This window comes from Struthio camelus, chromosome 14, assembly GCF_040807025.1.
Source record: "Struthio camelus isolate bStrCam1 chromosome 14, bStrCam1.hap1, whole genome shotgun sequence".
In the NCBI taxonomy this organism is placed as follows: domain Eukaryota; kingdom Metazoa; phylum Chordata; class Aves; order Struthioniformes; family Struthionidae; genus Struthio; species Struthio camelus.
In genome coordinates this window covers 20,324,869-20,352,830 of record NC_090955.1, presented here as the reverse complement: position 1 = coordinate 20,352,830, position 27,962 = coordinate 20,324,869, and the positions used below count along the sequence as shown (strand labels likewise).

Here is a 27,962-nt window from a genome sequence, read left to right as displayed (position 1 = left end):
AAAGAGAATTAAATTTATGCTTAAAGAAAGCCTACTGTTTTAAGATGTGAAAACACACCCGTAATCTCCCCTAACAATGTCAAATTGCTTTGATACACAGCACTTTGAAATTTGTGCTCCTTCATTAAACTGTTTTTAATCTGTGTTTATTAGTATCAAGCTTGATGAACGTGCTGGGGGGTATAAGTGTGCGATAAAAGAACAGAGGTGATGCCTGGGAGGCCTTACGCGTGGTGCGCAGCTCTGAGCTGGGATCTGCCCTCGCTCTCGCTCCAGCTGCAACGTTGCAATTGTTGTTATGCTGAGGGCAGCTGCCTGCACAAACGAGTCTAAGTCTGGAACATGTCATAGATATCTTTAAAAATTGCTGCTGTTTCTAGCAGAGTGATTTGAGCCAGTACAGGGCTGTTCCTAGCGGATTTATCCTCTTCAACTTTACGGCAACGTGATCCGTTGCTACACTGATGAATGTTGAATAAAAACATAAATAGTTCCACTCTGGGAATTGCTTATGCTGCTGTTCCAGGCCTGCATTATTTGTGGATCAATTAAGGCATTTAGTAACCAGGCTATAAATAATACCTCATTCCTACCAGTAATTGACACTAATTACTGCACAGGGCCTGATTCCCCGACTCGCAGGAGCCCCGGTTTCCGGTGCCAGGTTGCCATCCGCGCGTCGAGGGCTGCGTTAGCGAGTTAACAGTTACTCTGTCTGTTTGGCAGCACCGGCGTTGCTTTCCCGGCGGGCTCTAGCTTAGAGGAAGCCGGCCGGTGTTTGCCGGCGCGGCGGGGGACCCGCGGCGGGGCCGGGGGCTGCGGGCGGGCGGGCGGGGCGGGGCGGGGCGGGGCCGGGCGGCCTCCGGCGCTGCATAGCGGCAGCGCGAGCGCCGCGGCGGCTGCCGCCTAGAGACGGGCGGGGGCCGGGCGCGAGCGGCGGAGGCGCGCGAGCAGCCGCCGTTGGCCGCGCCGCTGTGGTGAAGGCAGAGCCTCGCCTCGCCTCGCCTCGCCGCCGGCAGCGCGCTGCGCCCGAGCCCGCAGAGCCCGCCGCGGCCGAGCCGCCTCCCGCCGCTCCTCGCCAGGGCTGTGCCCTCGCCTCGCCCGGCCAGATGATGAACTTTCTGCGGCGCAGGCTCTCCGACAGCAGCTTCATCGCCAACCTGCCCAATGGCTACATGACCGACCTGCAGCGGCCGGAGCCGCAGCAGCCGCCGCCGCCGCCTCCCCCGGCCGCCTCGGGCCCTGCCGCCGCCTCCCCGGCCGCCGAGCGCCGACAGCCGCCGCAGCCCGCGCCGCCGCCGCAGCAGCAGCCGCCGCCGCAGTCCGCGGGCAGCAGCTTCTTCAGCTCCCTCTCCAACGCCGTGAAGCAGACGGCGGCCTCGGCCGGGCTGGTGGATCCCTCCTCCGCCGGCGCCTCGGCTGCCGGCAGAAAGTTCAAGCTGCTGCTGGTCGTTGACGAGCCGCACACGGACTGGTAGGTGCCCGCCGCGCCGCGTCCCCCGTCCTTCCCCTCCCGCGCACTGCGGCGCCTTCCCTCCGCCGGCCCCCGCGCTGGGGGCCGCGGGCCGCGGGCGCCGCCAGAGGCGGGCTCACCTGGGGGCGGCTGAGGCGCGGCAGGTCGCCTGCCCCCTCCCCCTGGGCCTCGCTGAGGCGCGGCCGTTGGGGCGAAGGCGACCGTTAGCGGCCGCGGGGTGGAGCGGGGCCGGCGCGCCTGCGAGGCGTAAACGGGCATTTAAGATGAAAACACTCAATAAAACATATTTACCACCCCCTCCCCACCCGGAAAAGCATGTCGCGCTTTCTCTAATGAAACGATAACGCAGGTGGGACGTCGGGGTGTGCGGTGCGAGTCGCTGTTCTGAATTGCGTGTGGCTGTAGCGCTGCGTGTGTTAATTCACGTTCGCGGGGGGGGGCTTGTTTTCACGCAGGTCTCCCCCCCCCCCCCTTGTGTTGCAGCGTTTGAAACGCGCGTTTGGGTGAAGGTCCTTCAGGTTACTGATGACGAGCCTTAAATTTCTCCTTCGCCCTGTGAATTCATGTGGTTAGATTTTCTTCTTAGGTTTTCTTTGGGGTGGGTGTTTTGGCTTCCAGTATAATTATAAAACATGCGAGATTTACAGGGCTGAAACTTGTATGTCAGCTCATTTCTTCCTGTGTCTGGTTGTCATCAGTAGGAGAGGTTATAGCGTTATTGGAACTATTTATTACGTTTGCCAGTGCTGTATGTTGCCATATTTTTATGAGCCATTCATTCACTTATTTCTCTGTAATGCACACTTACGCATCGAGCTGTGAATCGCCTGTTCAGTGTTGGCAATTACAATATATAACGTCTTAGTAGTGCTTAAAAATAACATGGAGTAGAACAAGCGTGTTTTTATAACACTGACATCATTCAGAAATGAATTGTGGGTCTGTGGTTTTGTTATCAGTTTCTCAAATTTATAACCTTACGGCCTAAATGGACTTGCACTATGTTTTGGTACAATTTGCTTTAAAGTGCTGGTTTAATAAAACACTTGAAACAGAAAATTAAGCCTATTAAAAGTTGCCTTATCCGAGGCAAAACGTTATTATTATTAGGATAACAGCATTACCTGCTTTTTCTGGCCTCTCCCCTCTCCCCCCCCCCCCCAAGGTAATTGTATCTACTGGATTAGGAAAGCCTCTACCTACCTACGTCATGGAGATGCATCCATGGACACAGCTCACTGCCTTGCAGATGCATCTCTTTATTTAATATTGTACAGTATACCAATTTTTGTTTGGTAAATTAAATAACAGTATGGGTTCATGAAGTTTGTTTCTGGTAGCGTTCTTTCATGCATACTGAAACCAGTCTGTGTATTATAATTGCAGCATGTTTTACGTGCTTGGATAATGCACTCAAATTAACATCATCTATCAGCAATAACAAAGCTTTCAAAACTCTGTTTTGTGAATGTCACCAACTGCATTCCAAATAGGAGAGTAGATGCATTCACAAGTATACACAAGGTTACTTAAGCCTACTTTTTTGTATTTATTTTTTTTCTTATACTATGTGACATGGATTTGTAGTATTTCTGGAAAGAACAGCTTATTGCCAATGCAGCTATATTTGCAGTAGCTCTTTCCACCTCCAAAAAAGCTAATCATTTGGTAATTGCAAATTTTAAGATTATTACTGAAGTACAAATATATATATTGTAATAATAAATGGAATAAAGTTGGTTCCATATCTTTGGAAGTATGGAAATTCATATTGGTTTGTATTGAACTGCCATAAAATTTGACTAAATGGGTATAAATGGAATATTAGTGATAATTTGAAAAAATACTGAAAAAGCACAACTTGTAGTTGGTGAATTATCGGGATCTGATGGCCATAACAGCAGCTACCCTGCCTGGAATGATGCATTGACGTACAGCTTGACAGGATGAGGTATGTAGAGCTGCCCTCATGTGATACACTTGAGGGGAAAAAAAATAAAATAAAATTTAGTACCAAATAAATCTCTTATAGTCACTGTAGATTCATGATAAACAATTTTGGCTGGTTTAGATTCTTCCTGAGACGAAGACTACATGAAGGGAGTTTGCTTTCTTAATGCTTACAGCTACATTGTATTTGTCTTAAACTGAAAGTGTTGCCTTTGTATTGCAGTTTCAACAGAAATAAAGATCTTAAATCTGGATCATACTAAAAGAGGGTACTAATTCAGTATCCTCTTTTAAACGAGGATCAAAGGAAGCATTAAGCACCTTCTTTTGCAGGCAAAGAACATTGCCCCTTACCTCTGGCATCAAAATCAAAATTTATTTCTAGTGTATTTTATTTCTTGACTTATACGTGAACTCTGAGATTTAGTAACCCTTCCAATGTTATCGTTGTCACTAATGGAATCATAAGAGATATTCTTCATAGATGTAAACGTCCAGTTGCTGCCAGAATCTTTTAATCTTGATCTGAGTGACTACTTTTATCATTTTCTTGTCTTAAGAAGTTTACCATTTTATTAATTTTCAAATTTTCCTTTTCAATTTCTTTATTTTTATAGCATAGTATATGGGAGAAAATGGTAGAATTAACTTATCTGTACTATTTTGCATATTTTTACTATTTTGTATTTTCTGACTTTTTTTTTAAGGAAGGGAAGCAACTGCAGTTATACTGTCAAACCATCCCCGTTCCTCCATCTCCATGTGTTGTTTTTTTCTTCTTTTTGGAATTTTGCTGCTGTGTAGATGTGAGAGAGCTGCAAGTGCTTCTGCTGCAGGCAAGACTGCGAAATAAGCTGGCGTTTTAAGCCTAAGTCTTACCTAAGACTGTATCAGCTAGGACCTTTATAAATGCCTCAAGGACAAGGGATTAAGGAGAAAAAAAAAAAAGGAAAAAAAGAGAAAAAAGACTAAAGCTCTCAGCTCCATAACAAGCAGTCCTCATTGGTTCTGGTTCTCATGGGATGCTTTCTCTTAGATCATTTATATAATAAATGATCGTTTGGCCCCAAAGGTTTACGAAAATAGTCATCATTGATCCTTTTTTATCAAATATCTTTGAAACCTACTGTCATTGTCCAGTATCACCATAAAGAAGGGGTGACCTGTAATGCAAACACTTCTTCCAATGGAACTATACTATTAATTTATATAAAGGTATTGACAAAGGCTCATTTTACTTTCTGGTCCGTTCCTTATGCATTTTAATAGCATGTTGGCTTTTTGTATCTGCAGCTGCATACGGAGCAGAATTTTTCAGTACCTTCAGTGATGTCTGGAACCATTTTCTGAGTTAACATAGCTAACTGAGTCTTGCAAAGTATTTAGAACACGGAAATAAGTAATTTTAGTGAAAGAGTGACAGATTCATACTTACATGGATGTGTTGGGGGGGACTTTAAGAATCACTTATTAGGTGTAATAATCATTTTATGTATAGGCTCCACCTGACCATTTGATAGTTTAAGGTATCCTTATTTCCATTTTTACAATTGGAGGAAACTAAGAAGCAAAAGCATTTGCTTGAGGTCATCTGGGAGGCTAGTGATAGAGTTGAATTAAAGCCTAGGTATCTTGTTTACCCTGTTTTTTTTTTTACGTCTCATTTTCTGGCTGTGGGTCTGCAGAAATTATCCCAAATGTTCAGCTATATATTCATTTTTTGAAAAAAGTACTTTATTTTAATTTCCTCAGGAAATAACCATTTCGTTATGTATACAAAATGTACTTAATATTCAGTGCTGTACAAGCAACTGATTCAGTGGTGTAGATCAGTGGCAAGATGCCAAAGACAGTATGTAGAGATTATTAAAAGCTTAAGTGTAATATTTAGAAAGCTTTTTCAGTATTGAAAAGTCTAATTATTGCCTGGTCAGTCTCGTGCTTCTGAGCTTGAATATGAGACTAGCTGGCAGTAGTGATAAAACTATAAAAAGAATCATATGGAAAAATCAGCGAGTTTTTTGTAAGCAGAAAACTGTTTTAAGTTTCAGTGCCTTTTTCAGAGAATTATGCCTCTCTAGTAATGCCTTAGTAGATAGTCATCTAGTGTTAAGCCCAAAATCATTTATTTAAAAATAACTTACAAATTCATGGGATAAAATCTATATGAAGAGAAAACTTTCTTCTTAAAACGGAGTCCTTTACAAGCAAACATTGCTCATCGTGATGTTGCGAATGTGAACAGTATTGTCCCAGTGCAGAAAAACGCTGGTTTATGACACACAAGTTGCTGAAGTGAGCAGAATGTTTGCTTGTTTGCTTTTGTCCAGGAAACGAGAAGGTAGAAAACAAGTATCATTCCAAAGTGCATGTGAACTTATGTTGTATATAAGAGTAGTTACCAGACAACTTACTGCAATGAAATTTCGTTGTTCCTCCTTTGTTCAGTGAGGATGGATCAATCGGGGAGTGATTGCACATGATTAATTAGGCTCTGAGTACTTCCTATCTGAAGTTGAACTAGAACTATAGTTTAATTTATTTGATGGTAACATGCTACTTTAACTGCAGTATTTTATTGCATTCGGTACAAGTCTACTGTTTGCAAGTTAACCAGTTTTAAGAGGTGTCACTTGGATTTTGGTAATGTATAAATGAGGACAAGTGCTTTGTCAGGGCCCGCTCAGATCTGCTGGCTAACAGCAGGATGGTGCTCTCTAGAAGGACAGTGTTCTTCCTGGCCTCCTGGCATTGCAAAGCACAGTGCTAGTAGTATATATTAGAAAGCCGTGGTATAATGTTGGGAAGGTTGTGCTGGAGAGGGGGGAAGCCCAGGGCACGACTAAGTTAGGGAACTAGCACTAGCTACACAGAGGAAAGGGGATTGAAAGGCTCTCTTGACACTTATCCTGGGGCTGAAGATGAGAAATTTCTAAAAGCAAGTCAAAGCAAGGGACAGTTTTGTTGCAGAGTCATAGGGAGACTGATCTTTAAAAAGGTCTGAGCCCTTTAGACCCGTCAAACATCAAAGGTAGATATATGCCTTGAGATGATGTGGGTAAAGAAAAGATACTCTTATCAATGTACGTATTTTATGTAGGAGGAGAAAAATTGAATACGTTACTTATTACTTTTACACGTTAATTAACGACTCTGCCCTTTGCAGCAAAAGGCTTTTAATATTAAAGAAATAAACCACCTTGCTTTTGGCATAACACATTAATTACCTTCTAGGCAGGCACCAGGTTCCTTAAAACCACTGAAATAGAGTAAGAGTGATGAAGATTTTACTTTTGCTTCTCTTTAATTTTTGCTTCATATGATAATTTCATTATTTTGAAGTGATCTTTGTCAGGAGTTTTATCTGAATCTTAAACAATTGGATATATTGCAGTCTAACTATAGTTATGTCATTTGGACTGAGTTTCCAGCCCTTCAGATAGGCGCTGGCAACCAGATTTTTACATAAAGTCAATATGTGCCTAGACAGCTTCTTACAACCAGGTAATTAGACTGGTACTACTTTCCAGCATGTCCTGTAATTCTCAACTCCGCATTAAGGGCGCTTCATTTTGCAATCAAAATAGCAACATAATTAAAGGAAAGTGGCAGGCATAAGCAGCGGCTGTATGAAGATAGGCAACACGCCTTTCTGCCAACTGGGAGAATACACTGAGGCACGCAGATGAAACAGCATGAATTTCTGCAAAGGGAAGTAAAGTTTATTTTGAACTCTGCCTACTTACCAGATGTGAGCAACTGAGTATGCGTTTCTGAAGCGGGGGAAGGTATAGCTCATTGAGCCTTATTTTTATTTATTTATTTTTATTAAGTCCATGCTGGGCAAGGACTTGAACAAGGATATGCTGCTGATCTAATAGAAGTAGATAATTCAATATGTTAAAAGTCTCAATTTGTAGCACGTACTAACCTCGCACAAGTTGTATTTCATGTCTGTGCTCTGAAATGGTCAGCTGATGCAGTTCTATGCTGGACAATGTGTGTGCTAGTATTTTAAAATGATTTAAGAAAAGATCCCAGAGGGATTTTCTGGTTTTCCACAGTTCTGTCATGTTTAATGCTTGGGCGTATTAGTGTAAATAGCAAAACACTGTACATAATGGTGATTTGCCTTTTTGACTAGATAAATTTTTTAAAAAGTCAAGTTTTTAGTGGAAAGTGCTTTTGTCCTCCAGACCTTGTGTATTGCACTAAACACACGCTTAAGTGTTGTAATGTATTTCAGGCAACCTGGTACATATGAGATGCGGATTACAAATCTGGACATACAGTGTTTGTGTCCCCCCTTCTCCCGCCAGTCAGAATCCTAATGAATCATTTTTGTCTCTTTATCCCTGATCAGACCACAGTAGCTTTCTTGAAGCTTACTGGAACATATCGAACATACTTGGTTGAATAGGTAGTATCTAAAATACGGATTTGCTAATGTTTCCTTGTACAATCTGTAATAATGGAAAGGAAAAGGAAAAAATTGGCAAATAAATAAGTGAATTTAGGTAGGTATATTCCAAAGTAACAAGGCTAGAGTGAGAGAAAAAGGGAATAGATTGCTTTGTAGACTTTAGACCCAAGTGAAAGAAGAAATTCCACTTGCGCTTTACTCAATTTGATAATTATTTGCCAGTGGCAACTAATAGGAACAGTATAAACCAAAAGGTCATTCAGAAGCATGTTATTACACTTTTATCCATCGCCTGGAAAAGCAAAGTGTGGTTAGAGGACTTGCTATAGTTTGGACTGTGGTTTTTGTTTTAAACATATATGCTACTGTCTCTTCTGTAAATGCTGTAGGAATACTGCAAGGCTGTGTGTGTGTTCTTGCTGAAACCAGGTCTCCAGAAGGTTGATGCTGAATAAATATTCTCACAGTATCAATATATGTTCTTAAAATAATTTGACTTCATTGTTTGTGTTTTAAATACCCAATTGTTAATTATACCAACATTCACCAATTTAGGGTACTTAATTGTACCAGTATCACCAACAGAAGTATTCATATGCAGTATCACAGATTTTATCATCTGTAGTTGTTCAGCCAGCCTACCCATTTGAATGCTCTAAACTGCAGAGATGAGTTTCTAATATAATTGAAATAAACTGATTATTTGAATTTTTATACGTTGGTAGATAGAATACACTGTACTCTTCACTAAAGGTTTACCATAAGCTTTTTTCTTTTTAATGCAAAGATATGTTTGAGTATAAACTTGTGTCCCAGATTCGGATACAGAACTTCTAATGAAGGGTTTTAGATGTGGCTGGATGAAAACAACAGCAAAGTGGTGGAAAGAATTAAGGTGGAAAACTTACGAAGAATATAAAAGGGTAGATTGGCAAAGAAAACTATGTTGTAGAGGTCAAAAGTGAAGAAATAAAATATGAATGCTCTTTTTCAGTGTCATGCTGACATCTCCTTGAGAGATTAAAGTAAATGCTACCTGCAGTAATAGTATTCCTCCCAAAGGTGAGGCTACTTATGTAATAAAAAATGTGTAACAAAGTGATAAAATTTTACAAAGGTCATGGGAGAGGGACGAACAGCATAGCTCGGTCTAGAACGTGAAATGCTTGCTTGCCTGCGCTGCCTCTTTTGCTTATTGAACAGCTTTATCTGTGCAGTGTCAAACTAACTTCTCAGAAGAAAGCTAGTCAGCTTTTGGACACCCAGCTGGAGGAGAGTGCGAGGGGTAGGTATTCATGGCAACATGAACTGTAGACTAATCTGAGCTCTTGCAAAAGGTGGAAGGAGTGTTTTGTTTGTCAGTTTTTGCCTGGCCCACTTTCAGCTACTTGGCCAAAACAGAAATACTCAGGATTCCTGTTGATGGCTACTGTGATTCCTGTTGATGGCTACTGGGATTGCTAGCAAAAAGTTGGTGACTACTGTCAAATCTTTATTCATATTTATATATTTGAAAGCAAAAAGTACTGTAAATATTTGGTAGAGACAAAATCTTAAATCTAAAGAGGCTATTTCTAGTTTTCCTACAGACCTGTCTATGGTCTCTTTCATCCCATTCTGCTACTACTAGAACATTTTTTTCTAAAGATATGAATATTAGACTTGCTAACTGTGTTCCTTTTAGTAATAGACTACTGTTTGTGTAAGTCAGCTACTCCTATTCCATTTAAACATTTTTAAACTAATTTTGCAACTGTGCATATTGCAGCTGTTCCCTTGAATCTCGCTCTAGAGAGGTGGCCTCTTTACTGCTCGGGAGGAACTTGGAGGAGGGGGTTGATTTTCAGGGCAGAACAGTGTCTGGAGCAGAACTGGGTTGGCCCTCAGGCTGGGAGAGTGTTTTCTGCTTCAACAGTATCAGGCAGCAGTGTGGGATATCTAGGGGCTCGCAATGCAATGGTGGCTGTCGAAAGTGCCAGTGAGCTGTCAAGGGAATCTAGCTGATCAAGATTGCCAAAGTACACTTGCTTACTCTCCTTCTTTTTGAGTTGCAAATGTTGGCAGAGGTGGGATTCACTTAGTTAATAGGTGGATCCGGTAGGCAGTGCTCAAGAACATGGAACTTTGGCATGGAAGGACCCCCCCCCCCCCCCCCCGGCATACTGCAGGTATTTTCATCCATCTTCCTATGTGTCCCTGACTGAAATAAGTGCAAGACATATGGGATGTCACAATGTTGTTGCTTAAGTGCGGCTAGAAATGAGTGAGAACTGTGCTTCTCTTAATTATTTCCACCAGTGAAGATCTGGGCTTGCACAGTCTCAGCCCATTGTTTGTTAAGTGGCTGTACTCTCCTCATATGAGTACAGTAATAGAGGCAGGAGAGTAGACATTCTTACCTCCCTCTGTGAACGTTAGGACTCAGTCCCAGTTTCTGGAGATAAAGGCATCAATATGCTTTCCCTCTTTGCCTAAATAACACTGAGGGATGCCTATCTCTAATAAAGTGTGAAGGGATGCTGTTGTGGAAGGAAAAGGATTTATATGTTCTCCCTCAAGCTGCAGGAACATGCTGACAAGTTCACCTACTTGAGAGAGCCTTTTCCTCTCCTAAATCCTGAGAAAATGGACTCTTCCTTATTTCTTACCAGTCATGTTTCAGTCTTGTAATTGCCTCCGAGTTTCAAGAGGCACAGTTTCTATATGATTTCTCCCTTCCTGCCCCTTATGTTTTGTATCTGGAAAACTTTATTTTACATATCTGTTCCTGAAGTAGGGCAGAAGTGCATTTTAAAGGTTGGACCACCTATCTTTTAACATGACAGTGATCCTTATAAGACCCTACATGATTTACCATTTGATCTCTACAATCTTGTATCCTCATTGGATTGTGGTGTTTATAATGCATCATGTACATTGACTGCTGGTAGGAGTTATTAAAAATAAGTTTAAAAATACTCATTTCTTTGGGTTTCTATCAGGGGATGAAAATTATTTTTAAAAATACTTTTTATCTGAATTATTTTTAAAAATAATTTTTATCTGAGGCTCAGATAAAAATCCTTTTAAATAGCTTATTCTGTTTCAAAGAACCAACAAAAATGATTTAATATAAATCATTTATTAGATTTTTTTAAGCCAATGCATTGTTCCCATTTATAAAAATATTTTAAATAAGGTAGAATCTGTAAATGTATTATAGAAAAACTTTATTTTAAAACTGCCTGAAAACAACAGATAGAAAAAAAAAATGATACAGGCTTTTAAAGAAAAATATCCTATAACTTCTTTGTTCTGGAAAACAATTTTTTAAAATCTTGCCTTTATAGAAATAACTGTAGGTGAATAGGCATCAGGGGAATCTCTCAATGAGCAGGTAGAAATGTAGGATTGTCCTCTGAAGATGCAGCAGATATACACTTTCATCAGGAATATTTAAAACTGTAATAGGAAATTGTTTTCATTGCTCACAATGAAGAAAAGTCAAAATTCATTAGGCTACCTAACAAAGTAAAGTGTAAAGCATTTAAAAGAAAGTGAATTGACACATGCTAAACGGCAGCAGAACAAGGACACAGCAAAGGCCAGCAGAAGGTTTCGTTTTATTTCACTAGTCTTGGTGGTATTAGTGACCTGTGGAGTCAATTTGTGCTTTGTTTTCAGTATTGGCCACTCACCGTCTGAGAGGTTACTGATACATATTTTTTTATTGCTATACTAACCTTTAGGCTTCTGGATTTCTGAATTAAGGTAATTTGTCTCATCTTGTATGCAGCGCATAAGCATTTATTTGCCAAATAGGCATGATTGGGATGGGGGGGGGGCATGCTTTTATGTAATTTCAAACTGAATAATTCAAACAGACATAAAAACAAAATGTCAGCAACATGTATTGCCTATTGGAAGCTCCTGCACATATGTTTGATGAGAGGGTGAATGCAGAGAATACGTGACGAAAGTTTGTGGCACAACTAGTGGAAAAACTGAAATTGTATTTGTGTGTGGATGCATCCCAGTTTCAGGACTCAAAGGTAACAGTGTCCCAGTAATTTTCTGAGTAGGTTTTTCAGAACTGAGTGCAAGTTTCAATACTCTTTACGTACACGTCTGAAAATATGGTGTTTTTCTAAGTGCAAAAAGTGCCTTTCTCTCTTCAGTTTGAACTTACAAATCTAATGCTTCCTCTTTATGAAATGTTGACTTTTTAAGCTGAATTGCCTGGTTTGCAGGAGCTGAAACCTGCTGAGCTACTCTTAGCAATTTCAGTCAATCAGAGTGGCAGATGCCAAGATCCCTTGTTGTGATAATGTTGAAGTCTTATAGTAGAAAACAGAGGTGTGGGGTGAGGGGGGAATAAAAACAAGCATGGGGGGAAAGAAAGCCCAGGTTAAAACGTGACTGATTTTAGTTCTGTGATTTAAAGTGAATTCCAAAAGAGAAGACTATAATGCTGATTTCTAGCTTAAGAACAAGGACTTTCTTTTGGTTGTATCCATATAAGCATGCCTTATGTTGGCTTTGTTCTGTGTGATTTAGTAATAAAATCTAACTTTGTTACTCATTTATTACTTCTGATTTCTTAGTAAGAAAAATTAATTATAATTTATTGAAAAAAATACAGATTTAGCCGATTAAACTATAATATGGGATCAGGCACAGTCTCCAGTCCCACATTTTTGTTTACAAAGCTAGGATGGTTCTGAATAGGAAGGCACAGCAGTGTGAAATGCGCTATTTCACCAACTCCTAGATTCCATCAGTGATTGTTTTATTTTGAAGATCATTTCCAGTGAACACTTTCTGTGTATATACACATGCTCATTTTATCGTGGTTGATCATTAAGAAAGCTCTAGATTTCAAAATTTCATTTCCTTCTGAAAAGAATAAAACGTGGTTATGGTTAATATTCTGAGAAAATAAAAGCTATCACCTCCGATTGGGGATTCTGGAAGGGCAAGAAGAAGGTCTTATCATTAAACGAGGTAAATAACTCCTCATTCCCTTAAGAGACAATATTACTGCTAATGTTCTGTGACTACAGAACTTGTTTTATTTAGCAGTTGTTAAGCTCGCTTACTCCTTTACTGTTTGAGGTGAATACAAATCATAGGAATATTTTTAATTAGGAAAAATAATGTACTACTTTTCTGAGGCCTTTATCTTTGGAGCAATAACCGAAATTAATTTATTAATTTAATAAATTAATAAATGCACATGGTATACACTATATATTAATAAATACTGTTTATAATAGCACTATTTAAATTTCAGCATAAAATATTATTTTAAGTATTTGGTGATTTGGTTTAAATGAGGTTTACTCTTGCAACAAAGAACAAATCTTTAAAATTCCTATAAAGTGGTCTTCTGAATTGCTTGTCACCTTTTAAATAATATCATCATTAATTATGTGTTAAATCATCTGATTACATGCCACTGCTGGTGGATCAACAGAAGTAGTTCTAAATTTATCTCCCCTTCTTACAACTGATTCCCCAGAGGGACCCTGTGTTATGCTTTGACATAGCTAAGGACAGATACCTCCTTCCTCTGTCCTCAAGTACAAGTTTTTTTGTTGTCTATTCATAATGATGCGGAAACCTTTGGTTCATGACATAAAAGTGATTCTGAAGTTTCTATTTAAAAAAATATTTGAAATAGTAAACTTGGCCCAGTAATTCTGATTTCATATTCATTTGTATCAGTTTGTGTTATAGGGAGTGCACATGAGATTTTCTTCTGTGCATGAATAAAACAGTTTGACATGAGTTCTAGATACTTGCATGGATAATTCAGATAAATATGGTTGTTTTTAAAGTGTACGTAGTATAATTTTTAGTTAAAGGGGACTGCACACATGATTTCATAGACATAACAAGCGTCAAGTTAATAGAAAACCCCCAAAAGCCACTGTATGACAAAGCTAAAATCACTGCGTCATGCATGAATGCGTACTCTGTGTTGATATGAATAAGCTACCTAGTGGAATGAATCTTGTAGTGAAATAAAGAAGTCAAATAGAAGAGAGTTATATCAAGGCTGTTCCCCCCGCCAGAGAGAAAACACTGGTATTACTGACCATATCTTTTGGTAAACACATCCAGAATGGTATATTACTGGGGGGTGGGGGTGGGGCGGAGGGAGGAAATCTCAGAAGTGTTCATACTGCAGAAGTTATAGTAGCAACCCCCCAAATCCCTAAGCTTAAACAGTATGAAAAGTGAAACTGAAGTGACTAGATTTGCATGATGTAACTGATGAATAGAAATAAAGAGTCCAGAAAACTTCTGACACAGATGTATGGTTAAATCACAGGTGACAGCTGTGACTATTAACCTAGTCGCAAACTGTCCCAAAATCCTAGGCATGGCAACTTGTTCACAAACACCAATATTCAGAATGGTTTCAGCATTTCTACAGTTGCAGTCACTTGTGTCTATATCTCTAGTAGAGGAAGGTCTCTCTGGCTGGAGGTGTCCTTCCAGTGGTACCAATTAAAGTTTGCAGGTACGTGATGGTAGGTAGCCAGCTTGCTTTTCACTATTAATAAGTCATTTTGTGTGAGTAAATTTTATATAACTAAAAATGATTTATTCACCAAAGATAATCAGATTAGAATACCTTTGTTTGTCCTATGCTTAGGAAACTGCTATATGTCATATAAATTATATGTGCACACACACAAACACACACACACGTATATGTATTTATATATTTAAACAAGTATTTAGAACAATTTTCACTGATGGACACTGTCCAGATAGAAAATATTTTTGTGGCCATAGTTTTGTCTCTCTGGTGCTGTTGGGTTGCACTGGAATAAGTGGAGGCTCTTTCAGGGCAATTCACCCTATTTTCTCTCTAATTTTCCCATATTGTGTCACTCAAAAATTTTCAAGACAAGTCACATGCAGAATCTCTTGCTTGGGCTGTAATGGGAGAAAGCGATTCTCTTAGTTGGACCCATATTCTTATTGAGAATTTCCTTCCTAAGGAAGATAGGTCTGAGTATGAACTAGCAGTGAGTCAGCATACAAGAGGATAAGACTAATATTCTTGGCAGTAGTAATACTTAAAGGAGTGGAGAGAAATACAGTGTTTATTATTGTATATTAAAGTTTACATTACTTGTATTAAAGTAACTTCCACTGCATTGGTCTTTGTCATTTGTGTAGGGAGAGGCACATAGGCTGCAAGTCTGTTCTCCTCAGATTGGTGAGGATCTTATAGCACTCCTTTTCGACATAGGTCATGCTGTGGTTGTCCAGGCTTTTCTCTGTTGGAAGTGCTTTCTTGAAACTTCAGCTGCTGAAGATACTCCTCCCCCCCTTCTCTTTCCCTCCCCCCCCCCAAATTATACATTTGAAATCCCCTAATCTTTGGCTCTCACGTGTTGTGGTGGTGTTATGAGGTTCCAGGTAGCTTTTGGAGTAAAATATATGGCCTTTAAATAACTTGGATTAGGATATTCTGGTGTGATTTATTTTGCAGCTGAATTGTCCAAGTGCCTCAGTTATAGGGTCCATATGCTTCAGCTACAGTATTCTGGAAAACTGTTAATATAGAATAAATGTACCAGATAGTTATTCTGAAATCCAGGCTGTGTGTGATTTTTATGTCGTAATAACAATTAAATAAATATTTTCTGGTTTGCAATATTTGAGGAAGGTTGAGATCAGGCTAAGGCAGTCTTTTCTCTGAGTGTTTGTTAGTCATTTTACATGTGGATGATTCAGAACAATGCTTTCATGATGCTTTCTGTGGAATAAAATTCTAGTATTGGTCTCAGCCTTTAAAAAACATATGGCAAACTGCTGTCGAGATAGTATGAATACTTTGTGCGTCTTTCAGCTTAACAAGAAGTAGTATAAGATTTAAAGCACGTGTCACTTAATGTAAATGCTCATTTCCCATTCATGAATTTCCGAATGAGTATTGGAAGAGAAGCAAATCTAAGTTGTATTGGGAAAACATTTATTTTCAAGGGACAAACAGTAATTCTGAAAGGTAGTGTATGTTAAGGATTGTTTGCATGTAGAGCTCCTATCTCAGGCAGTGGTGGTTATAAATGTTAAATAAACTTTTAAACTGTTTTTACTATCCTTTTCTTAATTCTTTGATAATTTCAACCTTAGGTTTGGTGTATTTGTTATGTTCTCAGTCCTAGGATTTTTTTTCAGAATTGCTGAAATACTCTTGACATCATACATTGTTATCTGCAATATTTAATTGTGCCTCCAAAATTATTGATTATATAATATTAAGTGTATTTATGTCCACACATATGAAATTGTAAGTGATATATTTATCACTGATCAGTGGTTTCATTCCAGATTGTGATAGCTGTAGCGCTACATCTCAGGGATTGACGCTGTCACTTTGTTTGGCAGTCTGTGTAAATGCTGAATTGAGGACCAGTAGTTGGACCACAGTCAGTGGTATGTGAGATACTTGCTCTGCAGTGTTTTGCATACAGGTTTGTCACGATAGCAATTTTGCAAGTACTGAAGTCACACAAAAAGGAGAAGAATGAATTATAGTGAAACTTCTAGATAAAATTATATCATGTTATCAGAACAAGGAAAACATCAGCTTTTCTTGCTGACTCATTGGTAAGACAGTCAGCTTTTAAAATCTAAAGCTTGGACTGGTAGTTAGTTAGATACTGTTATTCTCCTGTTACCCTAACTAGCAGTTTGAGAACATGCGGTGGCCAGAGAAGATTATTTTTAAGGATTTTTAAAAGAAAAAGAATAAAAGCAAAAGGGAAAATTTGAGTAAGGAGAAGAGAACTTTTAAAGTCGGTATGTTTATACTCTGAAATGTGTACACCTCTGAATTTTTAATTTTATTAGTATGATTGTTCAAAACTTTGTGTGTTTGACAAAGTATTACAGGAACAGAAAGTATGTTTTTGTATTTCTTAATTTAGTCTATATTTGAGAACAGTTTGCTGATAGATGATCTGCAAATTCTTTAGATCTAGATGCCCCACTCCTCTCTCCATGATAAGCATACAGAACTACAGAGAAGGGAGTATTTTCAGTCTCAGGATTCTAGCAAATAACTTTTATGGTGGAAAATAGGATTGTGCATAACGTAACTCGAAGGAAATGATGTTAATAAGCAAAAGCAGCTTGAAATGATGCATGGTTGATCAAAGTAAACATCTTTACTGCATCTGCAGTTGGGTAGTGTTCTGTAACTGATAATCAGCTTAGCATATAAACTAGATTTCATTTGGTGCACCAAGAGGGCTTAACGTGCACATGTACAGATATGGACGTAGCTGTGTCTCTTCTTCCACTAAACCAGGGATATTTTCTTGAAAGAGCTGTCTGAGACATAAAAACTGTTCTACATAAAGAGGACAAATTCATTTGTTTTGTCTGAAACAGAGCCTGAAAACTTAGAGCAAAATCCATGCCTGTAAAGCTACTAGCAGTTATTTGAATATGTAAATGAAAAAAAATGATGAGAATCGGCTTTCAGGTGGATTAGCTTTTATTCTCTTCAAACGCAAGTTAAAATGAGTTATAAAGTGATCCACAGTTACTGTCTTCTGCAAAAACTCTTTGTCTCCATTAATATTGCTAAATTTATCTTGCTATCAGTTAGTTTGAATACGTTAAGAAAAAAACCCCAGCAAACTTCTAGAACTGCTTGAATGTTGAAATTCCTTTTGAATAAGAGTATATCAGAATTTGCTTTGGGTTGAGTTAAGCATCATCAAAATTGTTTGGAACGAATGAAGAGACTCAAAATATCTGTTTTCTCCATGCTGCTGTCTTTTGTTATTAACCAATTCCTGTTTGACCTTTATGTTGAAACCCAAATGGAACGTTAGTAGGAAACAATCACTTGCAAGTGAGAATGAAAGGTTAATTGACAATGAAAAGTGAACTAGGCATGGACAGTCACAATAGCTATGCTTACTTGCTCTTGTATGTTTTCTGGATGAGCAGAAAGCAGGTAAGTATACAGGTGTGCTAGCAAGGACAATGACTTTTAGGTCTTTGGATAAATAATTTGTTTAGTTATGAAATTTGTACTTGTTGTTACTGTTCAAAAGAGTTGCTTCAAATGGCTTCTTAGAGATTAGTAGATTTTTCTAGGAAGTTTATTCATGACTTTAATTGGTCAGCTTTTATTTCAAATAGCCAAAGTTCGTGAGACTCTGGTCATAAGTTTCTAGCCGTAAGCTAAGGTAAATGTCAGAAAATGAAAAATCCAAACCTCTTTCAAGAAAATAAAAAAAATATTTACTAGACAAAATTTACAGAGGTCAGTAGTGTGTTGTTGCAGATTAAAGATGCTGTGTGGCTGCGGAATCTCAATTTGGATGATATTCTTGACTTCTGTTACTGTTTCACTTCCTACAAGCCATTAGCAATCAACTGTGGTGTTACTTTTCAAAACAGTGCATATAAGCATGTGTCAGACTCCAGTGGGAGTTTTCAGTGAGAAAGAAAATCCTCTTCTCTTATCTCTGTTTTCCTTTTTTTCTCCCTAGAGCTCTTGTGTGGAAAAGTTGGAAGTTAGTGGAAAAATATAATGTAGACTTTCAAATGAATGCTTTGTAACAGAATGGACAGTGACATAATTCTTAGTGTGTTTTTAAAATGTTTACTTATGAAAAAAGTATATTTGTCATTATTCAAACACGTTTTTTCAGAAGTACCCTTCTGACTTTTAAATAAAGCATTTATGTAGCTAATGAAAGCTATTTGCTTTCAAAAAATTTCAGCTCCCCTCTCATTGATGTTGATGGGGTAAATATGCGTTTGCCGCCTTCACTTCCAGAAATTGTACATCTCCTTATGCAGTAGTGGCACTTGTTTTGGGAGAAAATATATACATCAAGTGATTGAGACTTGCAGTCTATTACTTAGCCACTGGTGGATCACTACTTTGCTAGCGTTGCGTTCTATTGGAGTAGTGAGGATTATATTTTCTTATTTCTGTAGTCTTCCAAGAGTGTGTCAGGAGTGGCATTATAAATAAAAGTTATGGGCCGAAAAATCCAAGAAAATTGAAATCAAGCACTCTGCTTGAACAGCTGTAAGCTATTTCTTTTCTGTGTACCTCAATTCATTTTGATATATAAAAGAGTTCATAAAAGAGCAAAGTTTGCCCTATTACGTGTTTTTGAGGGTTTGTTTTTTGCTTCCCACCCCCTCCAACCTCATAGTCGTTAGAAATAGTGTTTTTGTGTTGGTCACTCAGCTCTTAGTGATTAGAAGTACTCAACTTGTTGTAAAGGACATACAGTTAATTTGTTTGATTGACTAGAATAAATTATCTTTTGTCAAGCTGTACTATCTGATTTGGAAAGACTTACGAATGGCTATTGATGTACTCAATACGTCATTGACAAATGAAATATGTTCAGTACCGGAATAGATTATCTTTTTGTCCTTATGTTGAAATTACAATATTACTTGCATTAAGGTCATCACAATTCAGTCTTCTCTCCTTGTGCTCTTGATGCATGTGTGAAATTAATTTTTCCTCTTGTCTAACAAACTCTATTTATCAATGAAACCTGAGAAGAACGAGAATGTGTGTTTTATTAGAATATTAATCCAGAAGAATGTATTTTAATTCACTGTCAGGTTCCCCCTTGTCATAGTGTCTATTTCTTCCTCAAAGGAAAAATTATTTGCCAGATTTCCTGTGATTTTCCTAGTAAGCATTAAAAACATTAAGGAAATATGTGAATAGTACTTAATTTAGACATTAGTTTACATGTAGCACAAACAGATGTCTTGCAGTTTCATAATAAAGCAGACCACCTTTTTTATTTATTTGATCACAGTTTGTGTCATACAGTTGAATAGCTAGCAATATATAGAAATTACAGTAATTTCTAACATTGTAAACCTATCAACTGACTTATAAGTACAGCTGAAAGACTATTGAAATCATATTTTCATAGGAGTGTTGGTGAATTTTGTATCAACTAGTTTCAATTTTTCATACCCCTTTATTTTTTATATTCTGGGAATTTCAGCAGTTCAGCTTTTGAGAAGCAGAGTTGAGTAAGTACTAAATTTTTAAAGTATGTTACAGGATATTCATGGGAAAGGAACATACATTAATAATCTCAGATTTTTCATCTGACTCCTGGTTTTGGTTTAGGACAAAATCATATGCAGTAAGTAAAACCACTCTTATAAGCATATATTTTATTTATATTTTAAATTGTATTTTTATATAATAAATACATTTTATTATATTTTATTATCTTTTACAGTAAGACCAAAAATTATTAAAGAAGCAAAACCTGACTGTAGACTGGAGAAAACAGTGAACAGCTTGTTCACCTTTCAGAAAAATTGCAGGACTTTATTGACCCAGTTATTCGTTACTGAGTTCTGCTTGGTTCTTATTTGATTTGATTAATAAACTTGAAATTCTGCGTGATCCAGAATGATTCTATTCTTGATAAAATTATAGGGCACAATGTTAGAAAGTGCAAAATAATTCAGGAGCAAGATGAATTTGGAAGTTGAACAGCTTTGAGTTAAGGCTTAACTACTGCAAGGAGGAGGAGAGGTGAAACATGATAATTAAGGGCAGTCAGATGTTGACTTAGGGAATTACTGAAGAATGTGAATACTTAAGAAGCAGCAGTGCTTCTAATAATTACAGAAGTTGTAGGTAATCCCAATATTCTCCTTTTTGTTTTTTGGTTTTCTTGAAAGTCAGGAATGCGCTAAGTGGTGAGATTCAGAATACTCCCTGAAATTTGAGAATCTTCTTCATTTGCCAGTAAAGAATGATCTTGTTAGCGTGAGAAATTCCATCAAATGAAACCTATGGCCTTACATGCCAGTGAGTGATACCTGTATATTTAAGCCACGTTTCTCCTAAGATGTGCATATAGAATGAACAACAGTAGCACAGGTAAGCATATGTATCCTAGTTTTAATTTAGGTAGCTAGGGTAGTGAATTGGCAGGATTGAAAATTAGCAAATGGAACATATGCAAAATAAGGTGGACCCCTGTAGCTAACCTGTGCTGAATCCTGTTCAGTTGTTGCCTGGGCAGACAGATTAAAGCCAGCATGAGTGTGTTTCCCTGTGCTGTAATAGCATTTTATTTCTCTGTTTCTATTCTGTAATAGCTTTACTGCACCTGTAAAATAAACCAGATTTTTAGGATAAAATCCCATCTGTCTATGCAAGCAACAGTTGAAATTTCATTTTGCTTTGGAAGAAATTACTTGTTGGATTGCTGCTACAGAAGTATAATAATGTGTTCCGTGGCTAAACCTTTTTATACTAGTATGCCATGGACCATATACGATAGTTTCATTTGAAGGAAGGAAAGACTATCGTATTTCTCTCAGTAGTAGTGGTAAAATAAACATTTTCTTGCAAGCCACATTTTAAAGCATGTGGTAAAACAAGGAAATGTAGAAAAATGAAGAAATTATATTCTAAACTCATTCAAAATTTATCTGAATTGCACTCTATATATTCCAGGATGTAGGTATACAAATTTTTATATATTTATTATTTTTAACTTACTCCATTAAGAACATTGTGAAAATAAATTAGCTAATATATCTTTTTAAATGCTTTACCTTCATTGATATGTACTAAGATTGACTTCTAGTAGTTTTTTTATTTTTAGTAGATAAACATATTTATCCCCACTGGAATCAAAATTGGAATTAAATTTATAATTACTAACACAGAATTTTCAGCTAGATAATTGCAATCAGGTTTTAGTCTTTTAGTCTTTTAGTTTTCCAATCATCAAAAGATTGGAATAAATAATAAAATGAGTGTGGTTTTGTTTGTTTGTTTTTTTTGGACTCGCAGCTTTTGGATCTGCCTTCTGAGATTCAGGGGCTGTTTACGATTTAGTAATTAATGTAATGTGCATATTTGTACTATATAAAAAAAAAAAAAGCATATTAAGTACAAAACAGATGTCACATTTAAACAAATATAATTGTTTATATGAAATTAGTGGACCTGGAAGTTTCCATGAATTTTTACGAAAGTATATTTTGTTTCATCCTAGGAGTTAAACAAAATCATTATTACTATAGATATTTGAAGAGAAGGTGAGCAAGGCATTAACTATTCACATGGGAATAAGGATATGTTTTTATAAATTCCTAATTTAGAAGTCAAAATGGTGGAAATTCAATCCTCTGAAAATGAGAAATTAATCATTGCTGAAATGTATCTCAGCTTAGAGAAAATCCCTTTTCTGGGTGGAAGTCAGCACTATGACTCAGCTGCTGCTCTTTTCTGATAAAATGTATGTGGGTGGTTACAGTGCAGTAATCGCTATAGCCTTCCCTTCTGTTAGTGCCTACAGTCATTTTTCTTATACCCACGCATGTTCTCTGGTTTCACACAGCAGATTAATAGTTCCTTTTTGACGCTAGGAAGATGAATATAGAAGATTCTTTTCTTTATGTGTGTAAGAGAAGTAAGTTTATTGTTTTTAAGAAAGCACATCTCTAGAGTACAACAGATTGAGCGAGAAATATGCAAAAATGTATAAATAAAATAGTTAAATCTTACGTGTGAACCCTGTGACATCTTTCCTCTGTAAACAGAAGAAATGTAAGAATGTATCATATTATCAGGGTGAAATATATTTGTTTTTCAACAGGGAAAATTTCTATTCAGAAGAAATCAGCAGAATACATACTACAGTTAATTTTTCAAATTAAAATATCTTGTAATATCTTAACAAGTTATCAGATGTTTTACTGAGACTCTCTCTCTAAAAAGCCCAAGGACAACTGTCAGAATCTTCAACAGGTGAAGTGTTAAGAATTGAAAAGGACCCGGACAGCCTATGGTTTACCAGGACGTAGTGAGCATTACACTCTGTCCAGATTCTGTGCTGCTGGCTTGTCCTTAGTGAAAGGAAGAGGAAAAATGAGTTGATATTGCTTGTATAGCATAGTATGGCAGCCATTAATTATTGTTGCACTGATTTTTTTAGATTCAATGTTGTTTACATTTAGAACTAAATTTTATGAGAGTCTCTTCATATATAGACATGATTTACTTTAGACCGTTTCAGTACAAACTCTGGAAAAGCCAAAGTCCCAATGTTCTTCTGTATATCCATGCAGTATGTCAGATGGCTGTTCATCAGCTTTCCGTAATGCCCCTGTTTGAAGTTGTATTCATGTTTAGTTAACTAAAGTAAGAGACTCTTTCCTGATTTCTGAATTGTCTACTCTGTAATTAGCTGTTAGTTTTAAAGATACTCTCCATATCGCTACTGTCTCTGGAGAGTTTTTGAACTCTTCAGACTTTGGTTCTTCACAGAAATTCTATGAAGAATGAGAGAAATAACAGTGGTTTGAAAATAATATAGTGTTATATTTACATTATAAAACAATATTTTGTAAAGATCAGGCATGCAGTAAAGATCTTAATTCTAAAGATGCTGCTAATCTGACAGGCTTTATTTAAAAATAAATAAATAAATGATTTTTGTATCAGTTGGCAAGATGTTTTGAGAATCCTGGAAGATCCTGAAAGACCTAGAGGCTCCCAGCTTTCCCTGGTTTTCTGTAGAAGTGTTTGTGTGTTATCTAACCTGTTGCTACTGCCTCTTTCTCTTTTGTTTAACCTGCTTCCTTGGTGAAACAAAAGAACAAAAATCCCTCACACTTTTTACTCTCTTCTGACTTTAGCTCATTAATCAGTTGGATCTGGGATTATCTCCTTAAAATATTTTTCACAAGTTGAAGGGGGGGTGTCAAGAGGATGAGGCCAGCCTCTTCTCCGTGGTGCCCAGCAACAGGACAAGAGGCAATGGGCAGAAACTGAACCACAGGAAGTTCCATCTGAACCTGAGGAAAAACTTCTTCACTGTGAGGGTGACAGAGCATTGGAACAGGTTGCCCAGAGAGGTAGTGGAGTCTCCTTCGCTGGAGATATTCAAAAGCCGTCTGGATGTGATCCTGGGCAATAGGCTCTAGGTGACCCTGCTTGAGCAGGGAGGTTGGACTAGATGATCTCTGGAGGTCCCATCCAACCTAAAAGATTCTGTGATTCTGTGATTTCTCGTAGATTACATTTTGGTGTGATCAGATGCTGAACTATGGAAGAATCAGCCGGTGTGTTATTAGCAACATTGATTCCAGATAATTTTCTTTGGGAAATTATTCAGACTGTTTCTGCCAGCTGGTAAGATGAGACTACTGATTCTCTGTGCATTTTAGATTCAAAAGTGGCAGCAAAGCTGTTTCTAGAGAATTTTTTTTTCCAAACAAATAACAGTATTTTAGATTTAGTTCTGGTAAGTAACAGCAACAGTACTAAAATATCAATTGCAGACAGTAAGTTTGGATTGAATTAATTTCACTTCAGAAAACCAATCATTGTGACGCTCTGGGATGTCTGCAGATAGAAAAGTTTAGAGTCATGACGTTCTAATCCTCTTTCAATTCTTGTAGCATATCTTGTAGTTTTACATGTGTAGTTTCTTTAGATTTTCTTCAGATTTGGTTACTTTATGGATTTTTATTTTTGTAAGTAGCTTCCAGTTTTTATTTTGGCAAGATTATCTTACTGAGTAAACAGAGTTATTTGCTAAATTTTTCATAAAACTTTACATTTCAAATGTAATTTTCAAGATTTAGTCTTTATCTTTCTGAACTGTGCAGTAAGAAAAGTCCTGCATGATGTGCACCCACTAGACTGCAACTAATAACAGTATTTCAAAGCCTATTCTGATATTTAAAAAAGTATACACTTGAGCTATGTTATGGTTAATGTCATTAATGGAAAGCATCTCCAAGTGATGTTCAAATTTAAAATATTTTACTGTTCGCAAAATAAGGAATCTGCACGAAAATCTTGAACAACAGGCTATTTTAGGTGAGTAAAATGATTTGTATAATGTAGTACACTATAGGAAGAAAGTGACATGAATGACATAAAACTTGGATCAATCTTTTTGCGTAAATACGAGCTCTTTTTGTCTACATGGGAAACAAAACTGATGAATTTTTTTAAATTGATGTGAATAGAGAATACATACTTTTAGTAATTATACCTTGATCTTGGCTCACTGTAGCATCCCCTAATGTCATAGAAAGTTCTATTACAAGAGTAAATGTTACAGAAATACTAATTGTAACATTTATTGAATTATATATATTTTTTTCTTATACTCTCCACTCAGTAGGAGATTCTTTAATGACAGGATATTTTAACTATCTTTTTAATTGTCAGTGAGTTGGAAATATTTGATCTACTTTGCTCTTGATTGCATGTGATGTAAGTAATATAAATGTTGCTTTTTAATTTCAATTAGACTTTAAAAGAGGCAAAGAGAATTACTTTGGAAAGAATCAAAGGATATAAGCTTTACTGTGGATTCTGTTTGGCCATAAATTTTGCATAATCACTTGGAAATTTCTGCAGTTAGAATGTATAATTTTTTTGATACTTATTATTTAGTAAAACTGACATTTTGCGAATTAAGTCCTTCAGCGTAGTTCTAAAATATATCTAATATTGCCAGATAACAAGGTCATGAGCATTCCCAAAATCCCCAAGAAGAAGTACACATCTATAAATTAGACAAATTCTGATGTAGTGTTGGCAGTCTCTTTAAACCTTGAGCAGATGTGTTTGAATGGTCTGTTTTGATTGATATGTTTCGGTTCCTATAAAGAAGCCATATACCTGAACCGAGTTGTTTGGTTCAGCATTGCAAATTATCTATGTTAGCAGGAAATGCAAGTTTGTACTATTAAAATTAGAAGAACTGTAACACTCTTTGGCACTAAGATGTCAGTCAGTATTTGATCGCTCTGTGTAGGGTATCTAAGGTGTGACGCTTTCTTATATTCAGTAATTACAAGTAATGCATGGTAACTGTAGCTCCTGTCAAGGAGTGGGTTTTAAAAAAATATTTAATGATGACTATTTTCATTTAAAAAGATTTTTTTTTTTATTTCTGTGTGTTAGCACTAACTTCTGGTACAGATGTGCAAAAGCAGATGTTGATGTACATGAGCATTGCTTAGTCACACATACTCTGTAGCTTCCAAACGTATGACTCTTCAGCGTTGCCACAATGGCGCTTGAATTCTGGCTGTGCTGGCAGCAGTACTGCTAGATAACTTCAACGTTCATTTGCAAAAGAAAGTGATCCAAAAGGGGCTACCAAAGCTGCAATCATTAGATTTTATTTGGCCTACGTACTACTGCAAAGCCATATAGTACTTAAAATTTTGGTTTTACAAATTATTTAATGGAGAGAAGAAATATGTTAGTAGAAACGATTACAGAGAAAACATTTTTAGCTTTGCCTTCTGCAGCGTGTTGAACTCATCTCTGTGAACTAGTATTTGCTAGCAGTAACGGCGTGGACATTTTTATAGCTTGTAAAATGGTCCTGGCAGCAGCAGTCTTGAAATCAGTTGAGTGAGCTGCACATTTCAGTAAGATTGTTACCACTATCCACAGTTAAGGAAGTTAACCTCAGTTTTCCTCTTTAAAGTACCAAACTGTGAAATCTTTTGTGGAATTTTTGAAAAAGGGGTAGCTTGAGATGATTAGGATGTCCTGGTTGTTGAGCTCTTGCAGATTCTTCAGTAACTCCCTTTTGTAATCCCAACTTGAGTGCATTGAGGTTCATCTTCCAATTGAGCACTCTAACAGTTTGTGTTTTGCCACTCTCAACTCTTGATAGATTCCTGATTTTTTTTTTTTTGTGTGTGTGTCTGTGCTTTGCACTTTGCTTATGTTTTCTTACATAAATTATGGGCATTAATATCTTTGTATGTCAGAAAACAGTTATCAGGTTGTTTCCAGTTTATGATCATTACTTATAGAATGGCTCTGATATATGGTTTAAGTTAATCTTCCTATTTTGTAGAAAATTTCTTCTTCTCTTAGTACTTAAACATATTAGAACTAGGTATCATATTTTTCATTGTAGCCTCCTTCTAATTTCTAGTAGAAGAGAGAGAGAAGGGAAAAAGTGATAGGCTGAATTTTTGGCAGCCAGAGCATCCTTATTGGATAACTATGTCAGTGCAGGTTAGGAGTTTTCTTTAGCGTAAGGGACAGCTTTGGGGCATCACTGTTAATGCTTAGTTAATATAGGATATTGAACTAAAAAATAAATGTTTTAAAATATATTTTAATGCCATTGCATTTTTAACTGGTTCACCTTGAGTTTTTTCAAAATGTAATGTGATTATTTTGAATGTAAGAGTTCCAAAGGCTGGATATTTAAACTGTGGTTAATGAACTCTGTGAACCGTAAATTGTGACTGATCCTCACTGCAATTCTAATCTTTTACCCCAGTGACCTTAATGAATCTGTTTTGTTGCATACTGTCTGTCTTACGATATATTCAGCTGGGCCAAAGAATTAATGCTGTTCATTAATTTAAGAAATTTTCCACTATAAATGCCTATTTACAGCACATTCATTTAATTTTAATACTGAGATTCAGTATTTTGCTTGCTTGTTTGCTTTTCCTTGAAGTATTGCATGTAAGGGCAAACTTAAACAGAAACATACCTTGTTGGTTTCTTTATGTATATATTTCTAATAGATGTTAAGGGGACCTAAGTCTGTGCTGTGAAGTTTCTCTTTACCTGAGGCTAAACAATCAAAATAGTGTCCCATCTCCTCATTATTCCAGTTCTCTCTTCTTTGGCTTTTCTGAATATCTTGGACTCTGTCATAATATTCATTTCAGTAATAATGTGTACCAAAGGCCCTAATGCACAAATCCTCTGCATGCAAGCTGCCTTTGATTTTCATGTGTTCTGTTGACTTTTGGATGTAGGCCCAATGATTACTCTAAATGACTTTGTTTCTCTGTAGTGAATGTATTTTAACTGTAATAATGCAATTGCTGTGCCAGCTCAGGTTCCCATGGTTCTTTTCACAAAACTTGATTATTAAAAGTTTGGGGGGGGGGGGGGGGGGAGAAGGTGATTCAAGTTCAAGGTGATGGCTCTTTCTAACAGGAGCTTCCTCTTTTGTGGCTTCTGTTGTTCTGATTGGGATTCTCTGTGAAACACTAAAGCTAGACTACCATGTAGGCTGCAAGACGAAGAGGAGGAAAAATGGGAGAGTGCATATTTTTGCA

At 37.3% G+C, this 27,962-nt stretch overlaps 1 protein-coding gene across 1 annotated transcript in view; it reads left to right on the top strand.

The window, feature by feature from the left end:
• Positions 1–1,007: 1,007 nt before the first annotated feature.
• Positions 1,008–27,962, top strand: part of SYN2 (synapsin II) — a 193,473-nt gene continuing 166,518 nt past the window's right edge. The window contains exon 1 of the mRNA XM_068960338.1: positions 1,008–1,474. Within this exon, the coding sequence (XP_068816439.1) occupies positions 1,110–1,474 (365 nt within the window). The 5' untranslated portion in view covers positions 1,008–1,109. The remainder of the gene's footprint in view (positions 1,475–27,962) is intronic.